Raw genomic sequence first — 22,277 nt, forward strand, 5'->3', positions numbered from 1 at the left:
AGTGGTCCTACAGACCCAGCCGAATAGAATTACACAAAAGCCTCATTTTTTATTGTCCTTTATACTATCTATTGTCCTTCTGTCAGTACTGTGCTCTCCTTTTGTAGCAAACTGAACAGAGAACTGGCCTTTGTTTTAGCTGAATTGCTTAGTTTACAAATAATCATATTAAAAAAACCCACAGACAGAGAACCCAAAGTAACTGAACTAACAGCATCCCAGCACAAGAGAAATTTGCTGTCTCAGATGTTTTCAGTGCCCAGAACTAATATTTTTGAAACGTGAAATCAAACAGTCTATTCCCCAGCCTCAAAACAAGACTTTCATGGCAAACTGAACAAAGAAAAAAGTTATTGAGGCATTTGTTGAGAATTACACGACTAATTAAAGACTTGAATTTTTAAATGAATGAGTAAACATCCTTCAAGCCTCCTTGTCTACCAAGCCCTTCTTCCAGTTTCTTGCAATTTATGCTTGGTGAGAAATGTCTTTCAGAAAATAAAGTAACTGTAAAAACAAAACAAACAAACAAAAAACCCAACCCTACAACACGTTTCACTTTTCTGAAGAGAGAAGAGACATGGGGACACTTTCACATCCAACCAACACACCCACCTACCTACCACAATAAGGCAGGTCCCGATGTTATAATGTCAGCACAGAATTAAAGAAATACACTATCTTAAAATAATCCCCATTTTATCTCCGTCCCTCCACCTTTTTGTCCAAAGGAAATATAATTTCAGAAACCACCTGACTGCTGCTTTTAGTAAAAGGTTTTATTTCTTCCATATTTTATTGTATTGGTGGATTTCTGAAGTCTTTAAAAACTAAAATAAAAATCAATAGATGTTTACATGCCTTTATCTCCAACAGACCTCAGCCTATGCTAACAGCAACTTACAAAATATGTACAGCTGGGATTCTCAAATTAATGATACAATAAAAATCTAATCACTTTTAAGGGAATAAAGAAAACAGAAGAGCTGAGTAGGAAGGAACTAAAGACAAATACATTTTTTCTTTTTTTTCTTTCCCTGTGAGTCAGAAATGTCAGCCCAGAATCTAGTGACAGTATTTGTAAAGCACTCAGAGCGTGGTCAAGAAAGATTATATGTCCAAGTTGCCATGACAAATCAGCAGCACAGACCGCAAAAGACATTACTGTTCTAACCACCAGATCCTGACCCTCGTACTGTAGCTACCTGTCCGTGGCTTTGGGCACGTCTGCTTCGCATTACGCTGGAATGCCCTCCCCCAGCCCGTCCTGAGTATGAGCTTAGTATCTCTTTGTAGTAGGGACTCTGGAGAGAAGAAAATGAAATCACAACACTAACCTTGTCTGACTGTTTTAAAATTAAATGTCTGGAAGCCTCCTGTCAGTGCAGATGAATCAATCACATCCACGCCGTACTCACTCTGACTCCGTCTGTAAAGGGTAACGCCGACCACCAGCACAGCCACAGCGATGACTGCTGCTCCCAGGCCGGAGTACAAGGCAATGTCACTGGCATTCTCTATATCTGAAAGGAGAAAAAGCGGGTTCTGAGTCAGCCACGCTCATGAAAATGCCCTGGCTGGTCCCAGCTGGCCGTGAGCAAAGGGGATTGTATTTATATGTAGCCACAGACACGTGGCCAGGGAAGTAGAGCTTGAGGCATAAATGCAGAGCAGATCACAGGAGGAAACTGTGCACAAAAGACCGCTGAAAAGCCAGCCTTTGAAAGCACTGGCAAATTTCCCGATACACCACTCCATACAGGTAAACTTATATCATTTTAGGGATTGCATCACGATATTTGCAGGTTTTTTAAGCAGATCATTGGACTTTTAGCAGTCAGAAGCAGGGTGCTTACCACCAGCCAGCCCTCCCATCAGCACACTGCTGGCTCGGGCTGAGTGCCGAGGTGTGCCACCATCTCCCATTCCAGCCCAGGGGAGATCATTAAAGTATGGAAACACAGCCCTTCAAGGGGAAAACATGGAACAACTGAAGCTAGGGAGGGCTCTTTTAGGTACCAGCACGATTTTCACCTATTGACGGCTCTCAGGGACATTTAAGTTTTCATTTGGAGTTCTGAAGCTAATCCGGGAGGTCATGAATCCTCTGAAAAACCTTAGTGAATCCTCTCCAAGCCCTGGGCCCTTCTCCATTCTTTATTTTTTGTGCGAGCTTTAGTTTAAGAAGGAACAGTCCATCCTCTCAAAGCTTGGCGAATGGCTGACGATATCCTGCAAATCTTCCTGGATTCCTGCTGGCACCCGCTCAGTCTTTAGAAACAGGTTGGAAACCAAAACCAAGCCTTTCCCGTGATTGCGGCCATGCGTATTAAGCTTACGACCAAGTTTTTTTTTTTTTTTTAAAGACTTTAGACTTTTTACAGCAGATAAGAATTTATTTCTTTGAAAGAATAAATCCAAATGAAACCTGCAATATTATGTAATTGAATTATCCAGTCCCGCTGTTCTAGATCTTTTGGGATTTGGGACCACGTACCATGAAATTAAATTACTTGGCAAGTACACTTAGCAGGTCCTTAGATACTTCCCTTAATGCCAAACTCCAGTTTAGAGGAAGAGATAATCGTGTGTTCATCCTGTACATCATCTGCTATCCCATTATATGTTGCTTCTTGCTATTAAGTGAGGAGCATTTGGTACAAAAAATGCATTTATTTATAACAAGTGACAGTGACAAAAAAAATAACCAGGAAAAACAGACTACTCAATATCAGTAAATCTGCAATGTTCAGAAGCATGGCAGGAAGTCAAATTTTGCATTTAAGAAATAGCCAATTATTAAAATTACTTAATTACTATTTGGGAGGAGGCTTCTGTTGTGCATACAATTTATTTTTTGCAAAAAAACTTTATTTTAGCTGAATTTTTAGAATGAATATGAAACTTCAGACCACTGAAACGAAGAAAATTACTACCTACGGGCAGCATCAGAAAAGCTTATTTTCTTGGCTCACCAGTTTCTTATGTAGACCAAATGTCTGACAACTAACAATACAAGCAGCTGAAACTTTCTGGGAAGGCACAACCGCTGCCAAATGCAATAATTAAGTCCAACTGTACTCTTCACATAAGTAAAAAACGCCATATGAATTGCAACAGCAAAGAAACTGAGTAGGAAAACACTGCTTTAAGTAGGCTGAAGCACATGGGAGATTTTCCATGAATAAGGCAATGCAATTGATTTTAAGTTGGGCAGTTGAATCAAAAGTAAAATCAACAGTTGAGGTCAAACTTCCTTAAGAGAAACCACCCTTCTATTCCCATTCTCTAACTTTTCCCAGTCACCCTCAATTCAACATTCCAATATCCCGTTCAACCACAAATAAACATTTTGAAATCAGGTTTACTAGGACTACCTTTTCAGCCTAGAAAATACTTCTGCAGCTGTTGAATTTTCAAATTACCTCATATCAAAAAATGTTTCAGTTTTTAGCACTCCCCCCCCCCCCCCGAAAACTGTAAAAGTCACCAAGTTTTAGTTTCTGTGCAAATAACAGCTTCCAGAATAAATCCATCTTCCGTAGCATGTCAGACAAGTAATCACAACGGAATAAACGTGGCAATAAATAGCTCTTATCCAAATTCTTAGCATATTACAATTGCTACACACTCTACTAATAAATTACTGGAGAAAAATATTTTTTTCTGAACCATTTAGGCTCAAAGTTTGTCATTCTAGAAAGTAAGCTTTTAGTTGGCAGTGTGTTCTGGCTTAACCCAGCACGCAGCTCAGCACCACGCAGCCATTCGCTCCCTCCACCCCCCAGTTAATCACAGACTGTTTAAAAACTCCATTTTATTCTCTTTTATCAGGTACAGAAAGAAAAGTACACAAACAGTTACATTTCTATTTCTTCCACTTTTCTATTCCCAAGCTATTTTGTTGATACAGGGAATTAATTATGAAACTCTAGCACTGACTTAATTTTTGTGGGCAATTAGTACAATGAATAAGCCCAGAGAAGGAGTGGTGTGTATCTCCAGTGGTGGAAGAAATCTAATAACACGTGGTCCTTTCCCTTTCTAGAGAACTGCAGTGACCTGGTAGTTATTTCACCATAAAGCATCTTTGAGTCTTCCATTTTGCTCATTACTTTGAAACAGAAAAAATGCTGCAAATCTGAATCACCTCTTCTACCTGCTTGGCATAATATGCTATAAAGTCTGAAACGTGCATAAATAACCAGTAATAATCACTAAAAACTTCCTGCCACCATAATGACAATGGGTAGGAAATACAGGAGTTGAACAGTCACCATCAAAACCCAGACAGACAGCACACTTCAAGTTCTTACCTGTGACTAACATCAATTCATTATTCCAAATCTACTTCAATAGTTTACCTCCTTATTTTCAACCGATTCAGATGCTTGGTCACATGTCAGATAATTTAAGTCTCATGCTCTTATAACTGTACAAGACCACTACACGTTGGTTAAAGAGTAAAGCAAGAATACAGAATTGAAAAAGTGAGATTAGTTTGATTCAAGGAAAAATTTTGTTTTCATCAAATCCTTTCAGGTAACTCTAGAACATGATTTTGACACTTTTCTGTAAGGTATATGATTAAAAACTCCTTACAGTTTTTCTTCTCTGAATTTCCTTATCTTTAATAAAATTATCATTGTTCTGTTCCATAGAAGCCCTGAGTTATTCAAGTGTTCCCACAGCTATCTACCTCTTTTAAATTGGGAGAAAAAAAAATAAAATCCACAAACCCATGGGAACGAACACACAGACTTCAGGGGAAAAGGGTATCAATTCTCATGGCATTCCTTTGGATTGTTCCTGTGGAACACAACTGCTTAGGAAAGGTAGCTTTCAATTTTATTTAGGATGTCAGTATTTCTTTAAAAAAAATACTGTATCTTAAAAGTAATTTTAATCTCTTCCCCTTTCTATTTTTTCTTATTTCTCCATTCAGCTGTAGAAATTAAATAAGAAAGCATGGGAAATTAGGGAAAGTAGGTAATTTATGCTTTTACTTTTCGGCAAAAGGGAACAAAAAGAAAAACAAACAAAATGAGAAAACATGTACAGTCAGCCAATTACTATTTAATGGACTGCATCCTCCCAGCCCAGTGGAGGCAGTGACTGTTATAAAAACCTAAGATTTCCATACATTTCAGTTACAGGGTACATGTTGGTGTTAATTTTAGCCTGTATTTCACTCCACCTTCTGACACTGTTACACAACATTTATTGAAAGCACATTTGATGGTAATGAAGTTTCTATTAACTATGATTAAGTTTCATAAAGCACCTGAAGATAATTTAAGATGTGCAGAAGCAGAAAATGAAACATTTGGTTTAGTACATTAGGAAACGTAATTGATTAAATTATCTCATTTACAATAAGTGCTTTCCAGGAGCTATGCAGGGCATACATTTCCCCCAGTCTCCCATTAGACTTTGCTAGGAGATAGGCAAGCTTCTTCTAGCTTCCCATCCTCCCCCAATTTTCCACCTCTCTTACTTTCGGTACCCTTTAGCAATATGAAATCCATTTCTTCATATAGCGAGTCTTCAAGAACAAGGACTAAAAGTCAGAGAATAATGGAAAAGGCTAGATAGTAGAACAGGTTGTTTCTCAATTATCTTCATAATTGACTTTGATTTTGCATCAGTGATGATTCATGTAGTCTTAAATGAAGTTCCTGTTTCACCGAACAGCAGCAAGCTGCATCATGTGTTTCTAACCCCACAGCTAAAGAAACCCTTTAATTCTCCTAGGAACCTTGCATGCTAAAATCAATCCCATTAAGGTTTCTATTTTAATAAATCAGAAATTAAAGCAATTTAACTAATGCTCTTACAAGATTCTCTAATTAAATGGGAACAGCACAGATAAACAAAAGTGTATCAATTGCCTGCGCTAAGTCACAGCGCAGACCGGTTGTATGCGACCCATCAGGAGATGACTCCAGCAAGAATGTGACTCCTTTCTTAATTTAGGGCCCAAGTTCCATAAAATTTCAAATAATCTCATGACCCTATGCACCTATATCTTGGAGGAATACTCGGATTTAAACCCCACACTTTATGATACAGAAGAAAATCTCTTTAAAGAAGATACTAACAATTGCATCCATCTCACAGTACAGATGGATTCTCTTTCCACGTCCTCTAAAGGACGTGAGCCAAAAATGTGTTTATAAATGTATTTGTCAAAATTCAAAGATTTTTTTTTGTTGTTGTTGAAAATTAAGCTGTGAGAAATCCTCACAACTTTGTGTATGGATTATAAAAGAAAAGCAATGTCTCAGCTTTAAAAGAGGATAGGCCTCATGCAAGTGGTGGCTTTGATGAGAAGAGTGCCTTTTCTTTTTCAATGAAATCTTTCAGTTAGTCAGCTCAATTCACATGTGCCGCTCTTATTTAAACTAAAATTTTGCTGAAATCAATGGAGAGTGAGAAACAGACTGTAGGATAGGAGCCCCTGAAAACAGCATATAAATTTATATACACAGAAAGATATATAAATATACATACACACTCTTTACAGCGCACAGCATACCAACGCCCTTTACCGGTTGATAAATCAAGGTGAAGTGAGCTGACCGAGATCAGACAGAGCCGGTGGTGGAAAGAGATTTGAAGCACGCAAGCTGAACTCCTGTATTACTGCTCCCCCCCCCGCCCCCCATCGCAAGTTCTCAAAAGATCAATTTCAAGATAAGCATTCCTGTAGAAATGACTCTCAGTCAGTCAGACACAAAATTACTGAAGCACAGTCACTTCTTTTATTTTTAGTCTAAAACCTATGATCACCAAGTCGCTAAGAAGATGCTTTCAGCAGATGCAAAAGCCTTTCATATAACCTTCAGTTTTATTTAGTTCCTAAACAAATAAAACAGAATGGCAGAGAAGATGAGAAAATCATATTTACAAGAGAAAAAAATAACTTACTTTGGGATTTTATTTCATGAAGAGGTTTTTTATCTAAAGAGAGAGAGGGAGAGAGAGAGAGAAAGAGAGAAAGTTGCACTTAATAAATTTACATGGAGCATATCTATTTCCTATATCGCTTCTGTCTAGCTCTATAAATGAAACATTTTCTCCTTGTTTGCTGACAATATGAATATTTTATGTTGTCCATATTTTTCCCTTCATCTGCTTTTTCTAAATCTCTTTCAGGATGTTTCTTTGCAGTCATTTCTCATGTGGTTAATTCAAGTATTTGTTAGCTTTTGGATGCCTTTATTTTAGAGTATTATGCACCCCAGCAACAAGCAAGTTCAGTACTTTGAAGTGGATCACTTGGCAAACGAAGTCAGTTACGATTTAATTATTTCTCTGTATGTTTATAAACTATCAACATGTACAATATATTCACATTTATGTATCTAAATACACACAAATAATAACCTTTATAGGTGTATATAAATAACATAGAGAACCAATGTAGTACTGAAACATATGCAAGGGTATATTTATAGATGTTAAATTAACTTTATAAAGCAGATTCTATATACTAGTGCATCTCTCTCAAAAATGAGCCTTCTCTCTCTCTCATAATAACCATTTGATTTATCCTGTATAACCTATACCTAAAAAAGTAATCTTTAGATTACCTTAGAACCATGTCAAGATCCATGATGTTCATCGCAGTTTTTTGGTACATGACAATGTAAGCAAATGGTCATGAAATGCCTTTTGTTATCTTTTAGTTAAATTGATCACTTTAATAATATTCAACTTAAAAGCTTCATGGTTTTTGGCTTTGCCAAAAAGCTATTTTTTTTCTTTTCTTTTTGAGAGTTTTTTTTTTTTTTAGTGAGGAAATGGTGTTTGCAAACACTGAATGAATAGTATCAGAGTTGGTCTCCGTAATGGAAATAAACTCTGTGCTGCTGACACAGACTGGTATCTACAGAAAACTGCAGTAGAATTGAAATGAGTTTGCCATATAAACTAGTGAGATTGCTAGATCCAGAAGCCTCTTGGCAATATTCAGTATCACAACTGGTCAAAAAATGAAAAAAACAAATTGTTTATGATGCGTTAGTAAATAAATAAAAAAAAGTTTGTAGTTCATCTCCTTATAGCCTGTGTGTTTTTTTTTTTGGGGGCACTGGGAAAAGAAATCGATAGTTTCTAAAGTTATAAAAAACAACTTTAAAGCAAATAGATAAAAGCAAAATAAAAAACTCTATAAAATCCTCTTCTATTAAGCAATGAAAAAGTTTTCACCTCTAGAAGATAGAGAGAAACCCACCAAGGAAATGTATACTCCTGAGAATACCAGCAGGGAATAAACAATGAAATATATGCAAGAAATACTAAGTTATTAAGATCATCTGAGTCAAAGCGACCTTTGCTTTCAGATGGAGACAGTCTCCATTTTATCCCAACTTGGCGGGCCTGGCAATCATTCACATAGCTCAAAACAAAAATAATTGTCTTCTGCAAAGCGGTTTCTCTCTCTTCAACCGTTCCACATCCCAGTACACATTCCCTGCAAGGAAGGTGCTTTCAGCTGCTCCTCAGTTAAGGACTGGGCTATCTGGATCCATCCAGAAACAATCAAAAACCAAAGCAACAACAAGAAAGAGAGATCTTCTGGGAATGAAAGGATGCCTTCTCTGTGTTATTCCCAATCTCTTCTCTGTGTTATTCCCAATCTTTTCTTCAGGAACTGAATAAGGAGTAACCTGAGAGTAGGCTCTGTTTTATCACTGTTGCATTTAGTGACTTCAAGTTGAAAATTCTTGCTAGCAATTAGAACTTTTCCTGCCAGTTCAGAATCGGGCCACATATTTCCGGCATCTTACATTCTCATCCTTACTTTCATTAGAGTTCTTACTTGTTAACCACAGAAATGTTTCATTGCTATTTTTGCCTCATGAAAGGAACAAAGTTAACAAGTTGTGCCTGATAACCTCCAAGAGATTAGTTATCTGAAGCGCTGCACTGCATTTCCTTCACAATTCCCGATGGGATGAAAAGCAGAGCAGGAAAGGCACATATTGGAAGATGAACGAGAGAAAGATTTTAAAAAATAGGGTAATTGCATCAATTCCTATTAGCTGAGAAAGCAATTATGGTCCTAAAAATAATTTGACAGAAGTGTATATATATATATATATATATACAGTACAACCCATTAAGGAGTAATGGTATCACATTCCAAGATGAAAGAAACAAGAGACACTTAATACTTCCATCTATTTGAATGCATACAGGAATTCAACTTTCAGAACCAACACATACTTGCTATTACTACCCATCACAGCAAAAGGAAGAGACGAGCTTATTTGAAGCACAAGGAGCACGCAGGCTAGAGTTGATCTCAGTTCCACTCGTTACTGAACAGCAACAGCTTCTGATTCACTGAGTTTAGCTTCTGCTTTTACAGCTTAGCTCAGTTAGTTTCAGTGAAAGACTGTTGTATACAAGGACTAATAGTGAGAACGCTCTCAACACCAAATTATATTGGAGTAGATTTTTTTTTAATCTTCCCACAAAATACCAGTTTCTGGTTCCAATATTAGGTAAAAAATTGCTGGTGCAGAGAGAAACCTTCAGTTATATTTCTCTTCAAATTAATTTTATTGTTGTTAGTTCAGTTTCCCTAACTCCCCTCTCACCTTATAAAAAGAACAGTTATACTTCACAAAATGTAGTCAATATAAGAACTTTCATAGACATTACATTTAGAAAGAGAAATTATATCTGTTTTAAGCCATAACTCCTAAATCTACTTCAGTGCAAACGGATACCCACCTTGAATGCAAAGCCCTTCGGTGCAATTCTCGGACTCTTGACTCAAGCCCTCGCAGTATTTTCCTCCATTTCGAGGAGGCGGTGCGATACATTCCCGAACTCTCAAATGCTCGCATTCTGGGCTGCATACAGACCACTCGCTCCACACCTCCCAGTTTCCATCCACTGTATGGGAAGGGGAAAAAAAACCAAACATTGTCATTGCTTATCAAACTGGTGTAATTCAGAGTTCCTACAAAGAAAATTTGTTTTGTATCTCTCCTCAGGTCACACCAAGTAAAACACAACACTATATTTATTTCTCAAGAGTTGGATACCGTGTCAGATGTGAAGTTAAAATTCTGCATTAGAATGTATCACCTCACACATGCAATGTGAAAGCTTTTAAAATAGCACCGGTGTACAAAGTCCTGCAAATATAGGCCATTAAAAACTGCAGGAGGAAACATTTCCTTTGCCACCTAGCTATTAGCTTCTAAAGTTTCAGTGCAAATTCTACCTTAAAACAGGCTGATGTAGACAGGCCACACATTATCATATCAGAAAATGAGGTTGACGTTTACAAAAAAAAAAACACATAGCTGGCCTTGCAGACCTCTGGCTAACGCCCTGAGCAAGATGATGGATCAATACGTTGCTTTGCTAACTGATATACAGCTGCCTCTGACCCTGTCCCAGATGAGAATAAATTCCACAGTCTCATGTATAAATCAGATTGAAGAAAAGTCAGATTAACTCACAGACAAATATAAATAATATTAAATTCTTAAAATACCAATTCAGGACATGCTGTACCTAAAAATTCATAAAAGCTAGAAGAGAGGTTTACCAAAACCCAAACAGGCTATGCTATGATCCATGGAAATATCGAGTCTTAAAATTTCCATGTACACAATCCTACACTAACTTTCTTTAGCTGTATACGTGAAACCCCAATTCCAAAATCAGGTAAGGGAGGCTTTGTTCACTTGGAAGGATGCACGTATTTCCAGTTGCCTTTTTGACCTCAGTGGGCTCTTCAAAGCACAATTGTCTACCAGGCATTTCAGACAGAAAAAGGTCTCCCCTAAGTGTGACAGTCAGTGTTACTCCATAATGGTCTGTGCATATCTCACCAGGGCAAAGAGAAGTGCAGGTAATTTTCTGCACTGACATTCCTTCGCAAAAAGCACCTCCGTTGAGTGGAGCAGGGTTAGTACAGGTCCGTGATCGCTTCTGCCAGCCCCGACCACACCGCGCGTTACAGTTTGACCACTCAGTCCACGACGACCAGCCTCCGTTAACTGCAAAACACAAACGTGTTAGTGGTTGCAGAAGGTGCTCTAAGATTCATTGAGCAACAAATCTGTTCACATCACTTAAAAGCAAACTTTTACTTTTGAATGATGTTCTACAGGTAAATTCCAAGCTGAACTAGGAGCCATTGCCACCTACAAAACATCAGGACACAACTACATGAAGGCCATGGTGTCAAAGAACACAAACACTTATTTTGGAGGAGTAATAAGCTAAGAGGCACAGTAACTCATGGGAAGACTCAGAGGGAAAGGTAAAAGCAAGTACATCAATTCTCTTAAAACATGCTTCATTTAAATCATGAACAAGACTTTTATTATTTTAAACAGGATTATTTAGGAATGCTCTGTCTCTACCAATAAAACTTCACATGCGATAATAAACAGGGAGAGCAACAGGGGGGTGGTAATAAAGGAACAGTTATACTCTTTTTAGCTTTGCTGTCTAACATCTAGATTTACCAGGCAATGCTCGTACACTGCAGAACCCCAGTTAAGGAAGCCCTTTAAGTACCTCCCTAGGCATGTGTTTGTTTCCTGATACAGGCCTGACTTATTGGGGTGGTTTACCTTATAATTGGATCTTATTAATATCTGGAGCAAGGATCATTAGCACTGACATAGCTTCTAGAACCTTTCGTCACAAACAAGAAACTCGTAACTCTAACCACTGTAACAACAGGCATGAGCTCGGCCTTGAGCAACAGAACTAAAATTCATCATAACAGGAATGAGGTTAGCCATTTGATTAAGAACCAGTTGTACGTTAAAAATATAACCAGGCAGAAAAAGCACGCACATCTAAGCTTTTCCATAATTATCACATTTTCACCAACCATAAACCACAACTGTCGCAGACATGCTCCTTCTCTTGGCAACAATGTTGGCAGCCATGCAGGTATAGTTCCCAGAGTCAGACAGACGTGCCTGCCGAATGATCAGGTTGTGGTCTGCTCTGGTGTCAATGTTCTCGTCCAGGTTGGAATCAATGGGCTCTTCATTCTTCAGCCACTCCACCTGGAGAGGGGCGGAGAAGACAAGAACGTGACATAGGAAAAGGAAGATGGAAACAGGAAGCCTGCAAAATTGTATTTCAGTGATGCCATTGTGATCTTTATTATAAACATTAAGATAAAAATCAAGCTAGGATGGGATTCCCAACAAGGCAGACATTCACAAACTCAGAAAAGAAACTAATCCTATTCTGAAGAGCCTGGAGCCTCATTAGCAAAGACCCACCAAATGAAATGCTAAAATAGGAAATATTAAAAGAACTATAAATGGCAACGAGCTGGTTCAGAGTTGCAAGAATATGGATTATAAGGAAAATGTACTACTGGGAAAAGGGGGAGGGAAGTAAATGGAGACTAGCAGTCCAAGTGAAAGTCAACTAAGGAACAGCAATTTTATTTTATTTTATTTTTTAACTTCAGGGGAGGGAGGTATGGGCTAGGAACTTAGAATGATTTTTATTCTAAGAAAAAAATCTGACAAGAGAGAATAAGAAGTGTTTAAAAATATTACTCTTGATATACAGCATTTCACATGTTCAAACCATTGGACAATGATCAGTTAGGCTTCGTTGATATATAGGGTTAATATGGGGTATTATTAATTTAATATTTTTGAGAGAGAAACAGAAGGATGAAATCACTTGCTCAACACTGCACACAGCGGACGACCTGTCATCACAACAGATTCTCATTTTAAATAAACATTATTAAACTAGAAGGCCATTAGTATTTGTTGTCAAGGTACATAAATACTGTGAAATGCTATCTATAATATATTTCAACACATCTCATATCAACCAGCATATTTCTGAGTAGACCCAGGAATTATCTGCAAGGCATTTCACCACTTGAAACATTTAAACAAAATATTTAAAGCATGGTAAGCTGCTGTTACAGAACTGAAATATTAAAAATAGAAGCAGAATCTATTAGAAGACTGAACAAATGTGACTCATTTTAATAGCTTTTCTAGACCTGAAGGAGGTATGGCTGTACTCTGAAGTCAAATACCCTTCTCATCTCCGTTCTGATGAATAACCTCATTTGGGAACCTGTGGAAGGACCTGTAACTTTGTGGTAATGAGCTTATGGATTTGCTAGCTACAGGCATTCATTAGCACACTGTTCTGCGCAGATGGTCTGCAATTTGTAGATTTTCCAGTTTATAAACAAATCTGCAAAAGCTGACCATCAAAGCCAATTAGAATTCATGCCAGACAGCAGGTTCCCCTTCCAGTAGCATCAGTCATTTTGGTTAGCTGGGGACAGAAGGTGTGGGACTGACGTATCTGTTGCTTCTCACATCTCTGCAGCACGGCAGTCAGCTGGGAACCTACCTTGAAAAGAATTGGGGTTTGTGGCATTGCTACCTTACCTGGTGACTCTGGGAGTAAATAAAGTGAATATTTTACACATCTGTTACAAGAGGCTCTAGATGAATATGAAACATATTACATTTTATACAGAAAGTAGACTTTAGTTCAATGTACTCTTTTCTCAACCTGCAATTAGCCAAAAATAACAAAACCAGAACGTCATCATCAAAGGTTCCATTAAGCATTTAAGACTTCTGTCTTTATTTCTGCATTCTCTTAAAGCTTTGATACAGTGCTGGGTTTCGTTATTGTTGTTTTCTCTTTTGGTCTGTTTTTGTCTCTCAAATATTATTAAACAATCTCCCTCACAAAAGTTTTCCACTCCTAGAAGCACCCTAGGAAATGTCACGGCTAGCATTCGTACTCGGCTCCTTTCCTTCCCCAGGCTAAGTGCCGTGACAGACACTGCCACCACGGCAGCAGATGGCCAGCCACCACTCCGGAGCAGCAGCCAAATGACCTTACCAAACCCCCTAATGCCGAACTCTTCCCTTAATAATATCCGTTTGAATGTATTCACGCAGTTGTATTGCATTTCCCTTTGGTGTGAGTACAATGGGGCGTGATCAAGTCATCCACCTACTGCTATGGAGCTTCCCTTTTGGAGGGAACTGCAGCACTAATTGTCAGAGGGGATACATCCACGTGATTTTGCATTTTGACTCTCATCAGATCAGGGCCTTTTGTGGGGCAGGAAGGCTCCAGGTCCTGATTACTGTTACACTCGCACTTTGGCACCTCGAGCTGTTTTTCCTCTAGATAACTGTTCCAGGAGGGAGTGCATCCTGCTATGTTCTTCACTGCGTGTAGGACTGCGAGGCATGGTGAATGAAAAATGTTTACATTAATGCAAAGCATTTAAAAGAATGATGTTCGCTATGAAGGGAGAACATTAAACAGACGGAACATAAATGTGAAAGCAATCAAAAGATGATTTGTAAATGAGGGCGTGCATTGCTTTTTGCTTCTTATCTGGAGGCTCGATGACACTGTGAATACTCTTTAATTCCAGCCTCCTCCTCACTAGAAGATGACTGCTTCAACCTCAGCAGATGAATGTTTTCAAAGATGGAAAACTAAGATGAATTTAAAGGAAAAATTATTGTTGTTGTTGTTTATTTGCTGTGGTGCAACCTTTGGAGAATTTCAGCACACACATACACGACCAACACACACAACAACCAAGCAAAATAAAGGCGACAAAGAAACTCGCTGTATCTCCATATAAAATGAGGCATGTGATCTGAGCTGCCAACTTGTCATCTCTGAAGAACAGACTCAAAACTCATTAGCATTTAACTTCACTTGCTTTATCATCAGTGGAGGTCATAAAGTTGCTTGTAACACACAAATACATTTCTATTTAGGAATTAGTCTGTCTGAAGATCTTAAGTGTTTTATCTTGAACTAGACCTAAAATGGCTGTCTATAACTGCAGTAAGTTTATAAAAAGAGATCTTTTTCCCCCTGAAATAAAATCTGCTCAGAATTAAAATACTGCCATCAATTTCTAACAAAGGCTAATCACGTAATGATTTACAAAAGAAATGCAGGGGCAGATATGGATTAACTCAGCTACTACGTATTGGGTGGCAGCAGATGAATTAGCGTAATCATAAATTTGTTCCAATTACAGAAAGCAATTATCAAAGACAAGCTTACAGCATTATCAAAATGAAATCAGCTAAATACACCATATCCTAGGTAGATTAAGATGAGAGTTAGCAAACTCTCTTTAATTATTTCTTTATTTCTTGAAAAATAACGTTTATCCATCTCATCCGTATTTCTGGCTACTGTATACAACATCAAAAACCCTGTCAGCTGCACCACAACTGCCATTTGAGTTAGTGTAGGTGATGGGAGTCTCGCTGTGCAACGTAAGTGATGTATGTACATCATCCTTATTTCTGTGTGTGTCCACGCAGATAATATGGACACACCTCTTCCATACAGCAAGTCCAAACACTCTGGGGAATCACAGATACCCATGAGAATACTGGCGGAAGCAGGACCGCAGCTGAGTTAAGAAACTGGAGGAAGGTGCTGGTGGAGGTTGCTCACTTCCTTCGAAACTCTGCCCATTTTAGGGGCTACAGTTGTGGCTCCTGTGCCCCAAAACCTCAGCTGCTTTTGAGCCTGATGGCAATATCACTGGGAGCATTTTATTTCACTTTGACAGGCACTTGTTAGGCCTTTGCACAGACATCACCTGTGAAATTCAGGGAGAAAAGGTGGCTAACTCCAGGTGAGGAAGTAACGCTCTTGTGGGTAAGCTTCTCAATTCCTTTGCCAAATTTGTACAACTTTTACAATTCCTGTAAAAAAATCCTGTAAGAAGACATCTTAAGAATATTCTTATTTACAGTAATAGAAATTACTTGGTGTTTTTGTTGTTGTTGGTTTAATACCAAACTTAGTATTTAAACCTTGAAGACAAGACAGTATGTCAGATAGCAGATACGGGCCTTAAAAGATCTTACACCTTAAGGGTTCTTCATCAGTTGCTGTAATTTAAACATCCCAAGAGCTGGCTGGCTGCCCACGGCTATATTTGCTATTCTTTTCAGGGTATCTTGTCTGAGAATATAAAGAGTTTAACACCCAACAGGAGCAATACAACTCAGCGGTCTTTTGGGCACACATGATAATTTTATAGGTCAGAAGACAAAAGACCTTGGTATTCCCGCTTTTAGATTATACTGTCCTGCCCTTTAAACACATCTGACTTTCTCATGTGGTCAATAACCTGAGTACACATATATCAGAGATAATATAGTTAGAATGTCAGCTCCTCTTGAAGAAAGAATCAATTGCTTTCTGTATGCAAGATAAACACTTCATGATTTTAAGATGGGAAAGGTCAACACCTGACTTATGGCAGCACAAATGTTTCTTATATAGTAGTCAAGTTTACAGATTTTAAATATTCTCTCTCAGATGGAGAAAACAGTAAATAGATCCTTAACCTTTCTTTATACATCCTTAGCCTTCCTTTAAGCCAATACCACTGTTCATCACATTCCTGAAAAACAGTTTTGCATCTTTCGGATAAAAATGTTTTATCAGTCCTGGATCCGCTTGATATTTTACATGTAAGCACAGCAGACTGGCATTTAGAAAGTCTGGTACAGAATGCAATAAGTAAACAGGTACATTGCTGCTCATGAGATTGCAGGTAATTACACGAAACACAATTTTCGTCTCCACTATCTTATGTTTCCCTTGCGCTGAGGCAGAAACTGTCTTTCCGTGAACCAGACAAAACCTAATGTAACCTAATAATATATATTATCCAAAACCACTTTGAGAATGAAGCTGTTAAATATTTCTATTTATGTTAAAGTTGGATATAAAGAGCACAAAAAAAGTGTGTTGGAGGGGCAGAAAATGATACAAGAGAAACGCATCTCTGTACACAGACTATTTAAAGAAAATGTAACAAAAAATAATCAGGAATGTAGGTGCCTTTTTATGTCTGTCCTTTGTCAGGAATATTTGACAGATCTATCATCCGGTTTTGAAATAAACAATCCTCCCCCACAAACTTCAATAGGGAGGAATGAAGTTTGGACATGAAATTTTGAGCTAACAGAACTAAGCCATCCAAACTGACCAAGAGCTAACAGAACTAAGCCATCCAAACTGACCAAAAGTCATGAAAGCAGGACTCAGAGACACTTCTCTGGATCTTTTGTTCGTACTCTGCTGTAAGGACAACTGCTGAGCAGTGAACATAATCTTGAAGTTGTTTCCAATACCATTTTTGCTGTGTCCTATTAAGGTGCTTAAGCAATTCAATATAAATAATATAGAAGGCATCTCCAAGTGAGCTCTTAGCTCCCTAAGAACAAAAGGAACACTGTCAATATATACAAAAGAACTAGGCAATACTCTGTCTTCCCCTTGAAAATCCACCTTTTCATTAAAAAAGAAGGAAAAAAAGGCAGAGCTGAGAACTTCTAAAATCGAAATATCTAATGCCTATCTGAAAGCTTTTATTTAATTGGAGAGTAAAACATGTGTGAAGGAAAGATAATTACTTTTCTCCAAATAAATTCCTTTTAATAAAGAATGCTTGCAGTAGGTTCTCCTCCTCATGCAGGTATGGCAGGCTTCTGACACTTTCTCTACCGACTCTACAGCAAGCCTAGGGAGATTATATCACTAGGCTAACATTAGCTTTTGTGAATATTCCCCCCACAGTAATCAGTTCAGGCCTCAAGCTAGAAAAAATTCTTTCTACCTTATCATAGATTTAAGTCTCATATTCCCAAATCTTTAAAAGATTAAAGATTTATTATTTAAAAGATTAAAAGCCTTATTAAAAATGGCTTTGCAGTGACCTAGTGTTTTATGGAAGGAAGCAAGATACATTCCCTTCAAGACTGAGCTAGATCTAGCATGAAATTTGTATTTCTAGAAGTGCCAGTGTCTAGCTTGAGAAATCTTCCTTGCTGTTACAGTTAGAATGGAAGTATAGGTGGGGCAGGTGCTCCAATTACAATGACGAATTAAGATGGCAGCGTATCTTTGTTACAGTTTTATTTTGCTTTCCACTCTAATACTCAGAACAAATACATACGAGAAGCCTCCCATCAGCATAAGTCATCGTGGGAGATTAATAAAAAACTAAAGCCAGTTTGCTGGACCCAAACCATTCACATCTACCTTTGTGATCACACAGCTGTTTTATCAAAACCATCAAAAAACATTAATCTTCCTTGCAAGGAGCCTACTGCTAGCAACACAAAGGAAGCAGGTCAACTGTACCTGCTGCATTTTTTAAAATTAATCCACTGAGGGAATATTGTTACTGAATCGTTTAATCACAGTCATACTGTTCTGGTAAGCATATTTGTCCTTCGTTAGATTGAATCTATAATCTCATTGCAAAAATCTGACACATTGATTAACTCATAAATCAGTTTGCACTCTCGTTGGCCATACTGTGGAAGCAGCACAGGAACATTCTCTTTGAAGAGATGCACTCGGTTGTTGCAAGGAAGCATTTTTCTTTGTGTGCTTTAAATTCCCTACCAAAAACCGATACTGCTGAATAATCCAGAAGGGCAAAAAGGCTAATGTCGTAGGGGGAGGTGTGAGAAAAAAAGAATTTCATATCTGCTCTGGAATAGGTATAAGGGGAAAGATAACAGCTTTTATGTACATCTCTATTTGTAATGCTGAAGAGGAAGGTGAGCAATAGGTTGACTCAGACATGCTATTTTAAAACCCTGTTAGAAAGATACATTTGCTAAATGTACCATTGCTAATGGTATGTTGTCTGATGGGTAAAAAATATAATCAGGTCCCCCAATACATTTATTTCTTATTCTTGGAGGAATAAATCCTAGCATGAATTGGAATGCCATTCTTGTTTTAACCACCGTGCAAAAATTATGAATGAATCGGCATTAATAATGCCCAAACTTTTCTTTTCTACATGACACACAATCTAAGGATATATAGTAATTCACAGATCTTGTTTTAAAATTATTCTATAGAAAGTGTGTGTTTCTCAGTATTGTGAAACATGATGGTCAGAAAGAAACGAAGCGCTAACACTCTGGTGCCACCAGTGACGTTTTGTTTTTCAGTGCACAGACATTTGGAAAGTAATAGTATCTGCAGTTGACACTGAAAAAACATTTTTAGATAAGATTATTGGAAATGTTGTTTACAGTGTTTTGCTAACACAGCATCCCAATAGGCAGTATCACATTTATACCAAGTTCTTGGAGATAAGAAAATCATCACAGAAAGCTTATAGTAATTGAAAACAAAGGGTACAAATAGAGAGATCTCTTCTCTTGCACTTTTATCTGCTTTTGATCAAGTATCACTGCATGTAATTAAAAAAACACAACACAGTAGTATCCCTACCCTTGCTTCAGATTATTTTTCTCAAGAAAATTTAGAATAAAGGTCCCAGTCTTTACAAACCAAATGGCAGCAGTATTGCTCAGATAGCATACTACTAGGAAGTGTGAATACGAGCCTGACTGGAACTGTAGTCTCTGTTACTTGCTTTCCAGAATCGTACCTGAGATTAATTGCATCTCTGAGCAAAACGGGTCTAAATTTAAGTGAAAACTATCACTGATGAGACTGAAATTACAGTATCAAATCAATATTAGGAACTACTAAGCCTATTAATCTTAAAATGAAATGAACAAATAAATAAATAAAAATGGAAAGTGAGTCAAACTAAACCAGAACCGACAGTTTGATTTTATAGATCATAATTTTTATATGATTCAGGGAAGAGCTTTCAGAATCAACACACAAAAAATGCATTCACTATGTCACTTACAAGGAAATAATTTAGTACTAACCCTTCACAAAATTATTCGCTCCAGCAACTTAGTTTTTTGTCGTATTTTTAAATGTGCAAAATTTAAACATAGCAAAACCAAGAACGTATGACAAAATTTTAACTATGCAGAAATATTATCAAATGGCAGCATTCCTAAGTGGGAAATATTACAATCTACTTTTTGCTCACCATTTCTCTGCTCTGCTGTTTGTGCCTTCATCAGGGTTTTGCAGAGCACAAGACGCTCTGCTTAGTTAGCACTCCCTTCTCAACTCTTCCCACATTTACAAAAACACAAACGAAGGAAGGTAGTGAAGAATCATTGCCCTTAGCCAGATCGCATTGTCATGGATTAAAAACTGAATGGATTTGGAGACAAAAACGTGTTTTCATCTGTTATCAATGAATTCAACTTAACAGTAAAACCCGAGCAATGCAGACGAAGCAGTGACCGTCTTTAACTACACTCAGAGATGTGACTGGAGTTGCCTCCCCCTCAGTGTAAATGCTGACAGCGCTCACATGCTTTTGGTGGATATTCATATTCCCATCTTGCAGGTAGGTAATACTCACTGACCATTAAACTCGGGGAAACTCTTAAAACTTCAGTTATTTATGTCTGAATCTAACTACTTATGCCAGACAGCTTCTCCCTTCGCAATTTATCCTGAAGGAGGCTAACTTCAGCTCTGCACATTCACTATTAGTCAATTACTAAATTGTTACCTCTCCCATAGTCTCATTTGAGATGACTACAGATTACTTCATTTCCATTTGTTTTACTTTGATGTGTTAAAAAAAAAAAAAGCAGTATTTTTGATAATTTCTCTACCAATACCTTGAGCTCGTTAACAAGTAAATTTATTCCAGTGACCGACCAGCCTGCATCCGCGGTTCAGAAACAAGAGCGTTTGCTCTAGCATTCTGTAGTATCAGAATAAATGTTCCAAGACTACACACAATAAATTACTTCCCTTTGATTGGCTGTGTGGTCTCCTTATCTTGATTACCACAGCAACTTCTGTACTTCTGTACATTACAGCAAACAAGGCTATAATTTTACTGTTCTCAAGAGTTACAGTGAATCACGAATACGTAATGTTGTTCTTCTTTGTAAGTATTCAGATATGATAATTTCAAGAATGAAACTGTGAGATCTTACTAACAGAAACATCCATTTTATCCACTAGTGAATCATCCTTCTCTACACACAGGAAAAAAAAGTATTTAAAATCTGTCTCTACATTTGAAGAAATACCGTTTTTAGTTCACAAATATGCAACACTTACGCTGTGTCACTAAATGCAGTTGAGCAGATTTGCAACAGGAATAACTCACTGCTTTCTCTTGGAACATTGTTTGCAATTTAAAAATGTACAGATTTATGTTCAGAGAGGCAAAACATTCCCTAAACCTGTGATGTTTCAGCATTTCAGTTTCATGGTACCTCAATGACATTTATTCCAGATTATAAAATAATCAGCACAAGTATATTGCATCAACAGAATCTGAATAGAGAACCCTTACTACCTCAAACATAAAAGGCATGATGTATAAAGAAATGCAAATACAAAGTGCAATAACAAATGTGGCTGCTACTCTGAAGCTGTAAAACATCCCGATTTATGTAGCTACCAGGGGGTGTTTTCTCGTACCTGGCTGGATAGGTTGATTGTTTCAACTTAACAACAATCTTTTCACCTCTGAAAGAGCATAATATTTTTTTAAGAGCATAAAGAAAGAGCATAATTATTTTTTTAAAAAAGCTATGTAAAATATCCCTTTCTGGGGAAAAGGGGAAGGAATCCATCTATACGAGGGTAGACTTTTATCTTAGCAGCTTCTGTTTGTGTTGCTGAGTGGAGCTCCCAATGACTACAGCAGCACAGAACATCATATAATCATTAGGTTGTTCTGCTTTCCTTCGGTCTCATTGGGACATACATCAAGGTTAGTCCCACTGCATTGTAACTACACACATACATATATAAATGTGCCTATACATAGAGAAAGGAAAAAAAATATGATTGCGTTATGACTACATTCCGTGTGATTCAGTGTGCGCTAGTGAGAAGATTCAGGAAATAGAATGGTTTGGAAATACTCAATTAGACTATGATTCGACAGGAATGGGAAAATCCTAAAAAAAAATGCAAAAAATCCTGAACATAAGGGCATGTACACATCTCCCTTGCTTGTGGAAGAAGACAGCTTAGAAGTCATCAACATGTTTGGGGATTCCTTATTTTGAGAGGGAGACATGGAGAAGCTTAGATGTAAAACTAAAACCTAGTTGTACAGAAGTCACAGAAATAGAAAGGAAGAGCAAGAACAGCATCAAAGGCAGTTAGCAGACTAAGAAAAAAACACTGTGAACACATGGGTAGCAACAGTTCAGCACAAGATACTCACTTTCTAGCAGATGATATTTGAATCCGCAGTGAACTGTAGTAGAAATGGAAACACTTGACTCCACAGACATCTCGCCTGTTCCCTTCTCGCCTCCCCCTTCTTGATTAGAGCACTA

The 22,277-nt window shown here is 37.7% G+C and overlaps 1 protein-coding gene across 6 annotated transcripts in view; it reads right to left on the reverse strand.

Moving 5' to 3' along the window:
* Nucleotides 1-22,277, reverse strand: part of UNC5D (unc-5 netrin receptor D) — a 155,884-nt gene that overhangs the window by 28,396 nt on the left and 105,211 nt on the right. For 4 of the 6 annotated variants that reach the window (XM_083812026.1, XM_083812024.1, XM_083812027.1 and 1 more), the window contains 4 exons: nt 11,879-12,059; nt 10,863-11,030; nt 9,748-9,912; nt 1,338-1,523 (listed from right to left, as the gene is read on the reverse strand). In XM_083812026.1, the coding sequence (XP_083668152.1) occupies nt 1,338-1,523; nt 9,748-9,912; nt 10,863-11,030; nt 11,879-12,059 (700 nt within the window). Of the gene's footprint in view, nt 1-1,337; nt 1,524-6,930; nt 6,964-9,747; nt 9,913-10,862; nt 11,031-11,878; nt 12,060-22,277 lie in introns of all 6 variants that reach the window. The other 2 variants (XM_083812029.1, XM_083812025.1) reach the window with 2 other exon arrangements.

The sequence above is a fragment of the Anser anser genome, assembly GCF_964211835.1.
Source record: "Anser anser genome assembly, chromosome: 26".
Taxonomy (NCBI): domain Eukaryota; kingdom Metazoa; phylum Chordata; class Aves; order Anseriformes; family Anatidae; genus Anser; species Anser anser.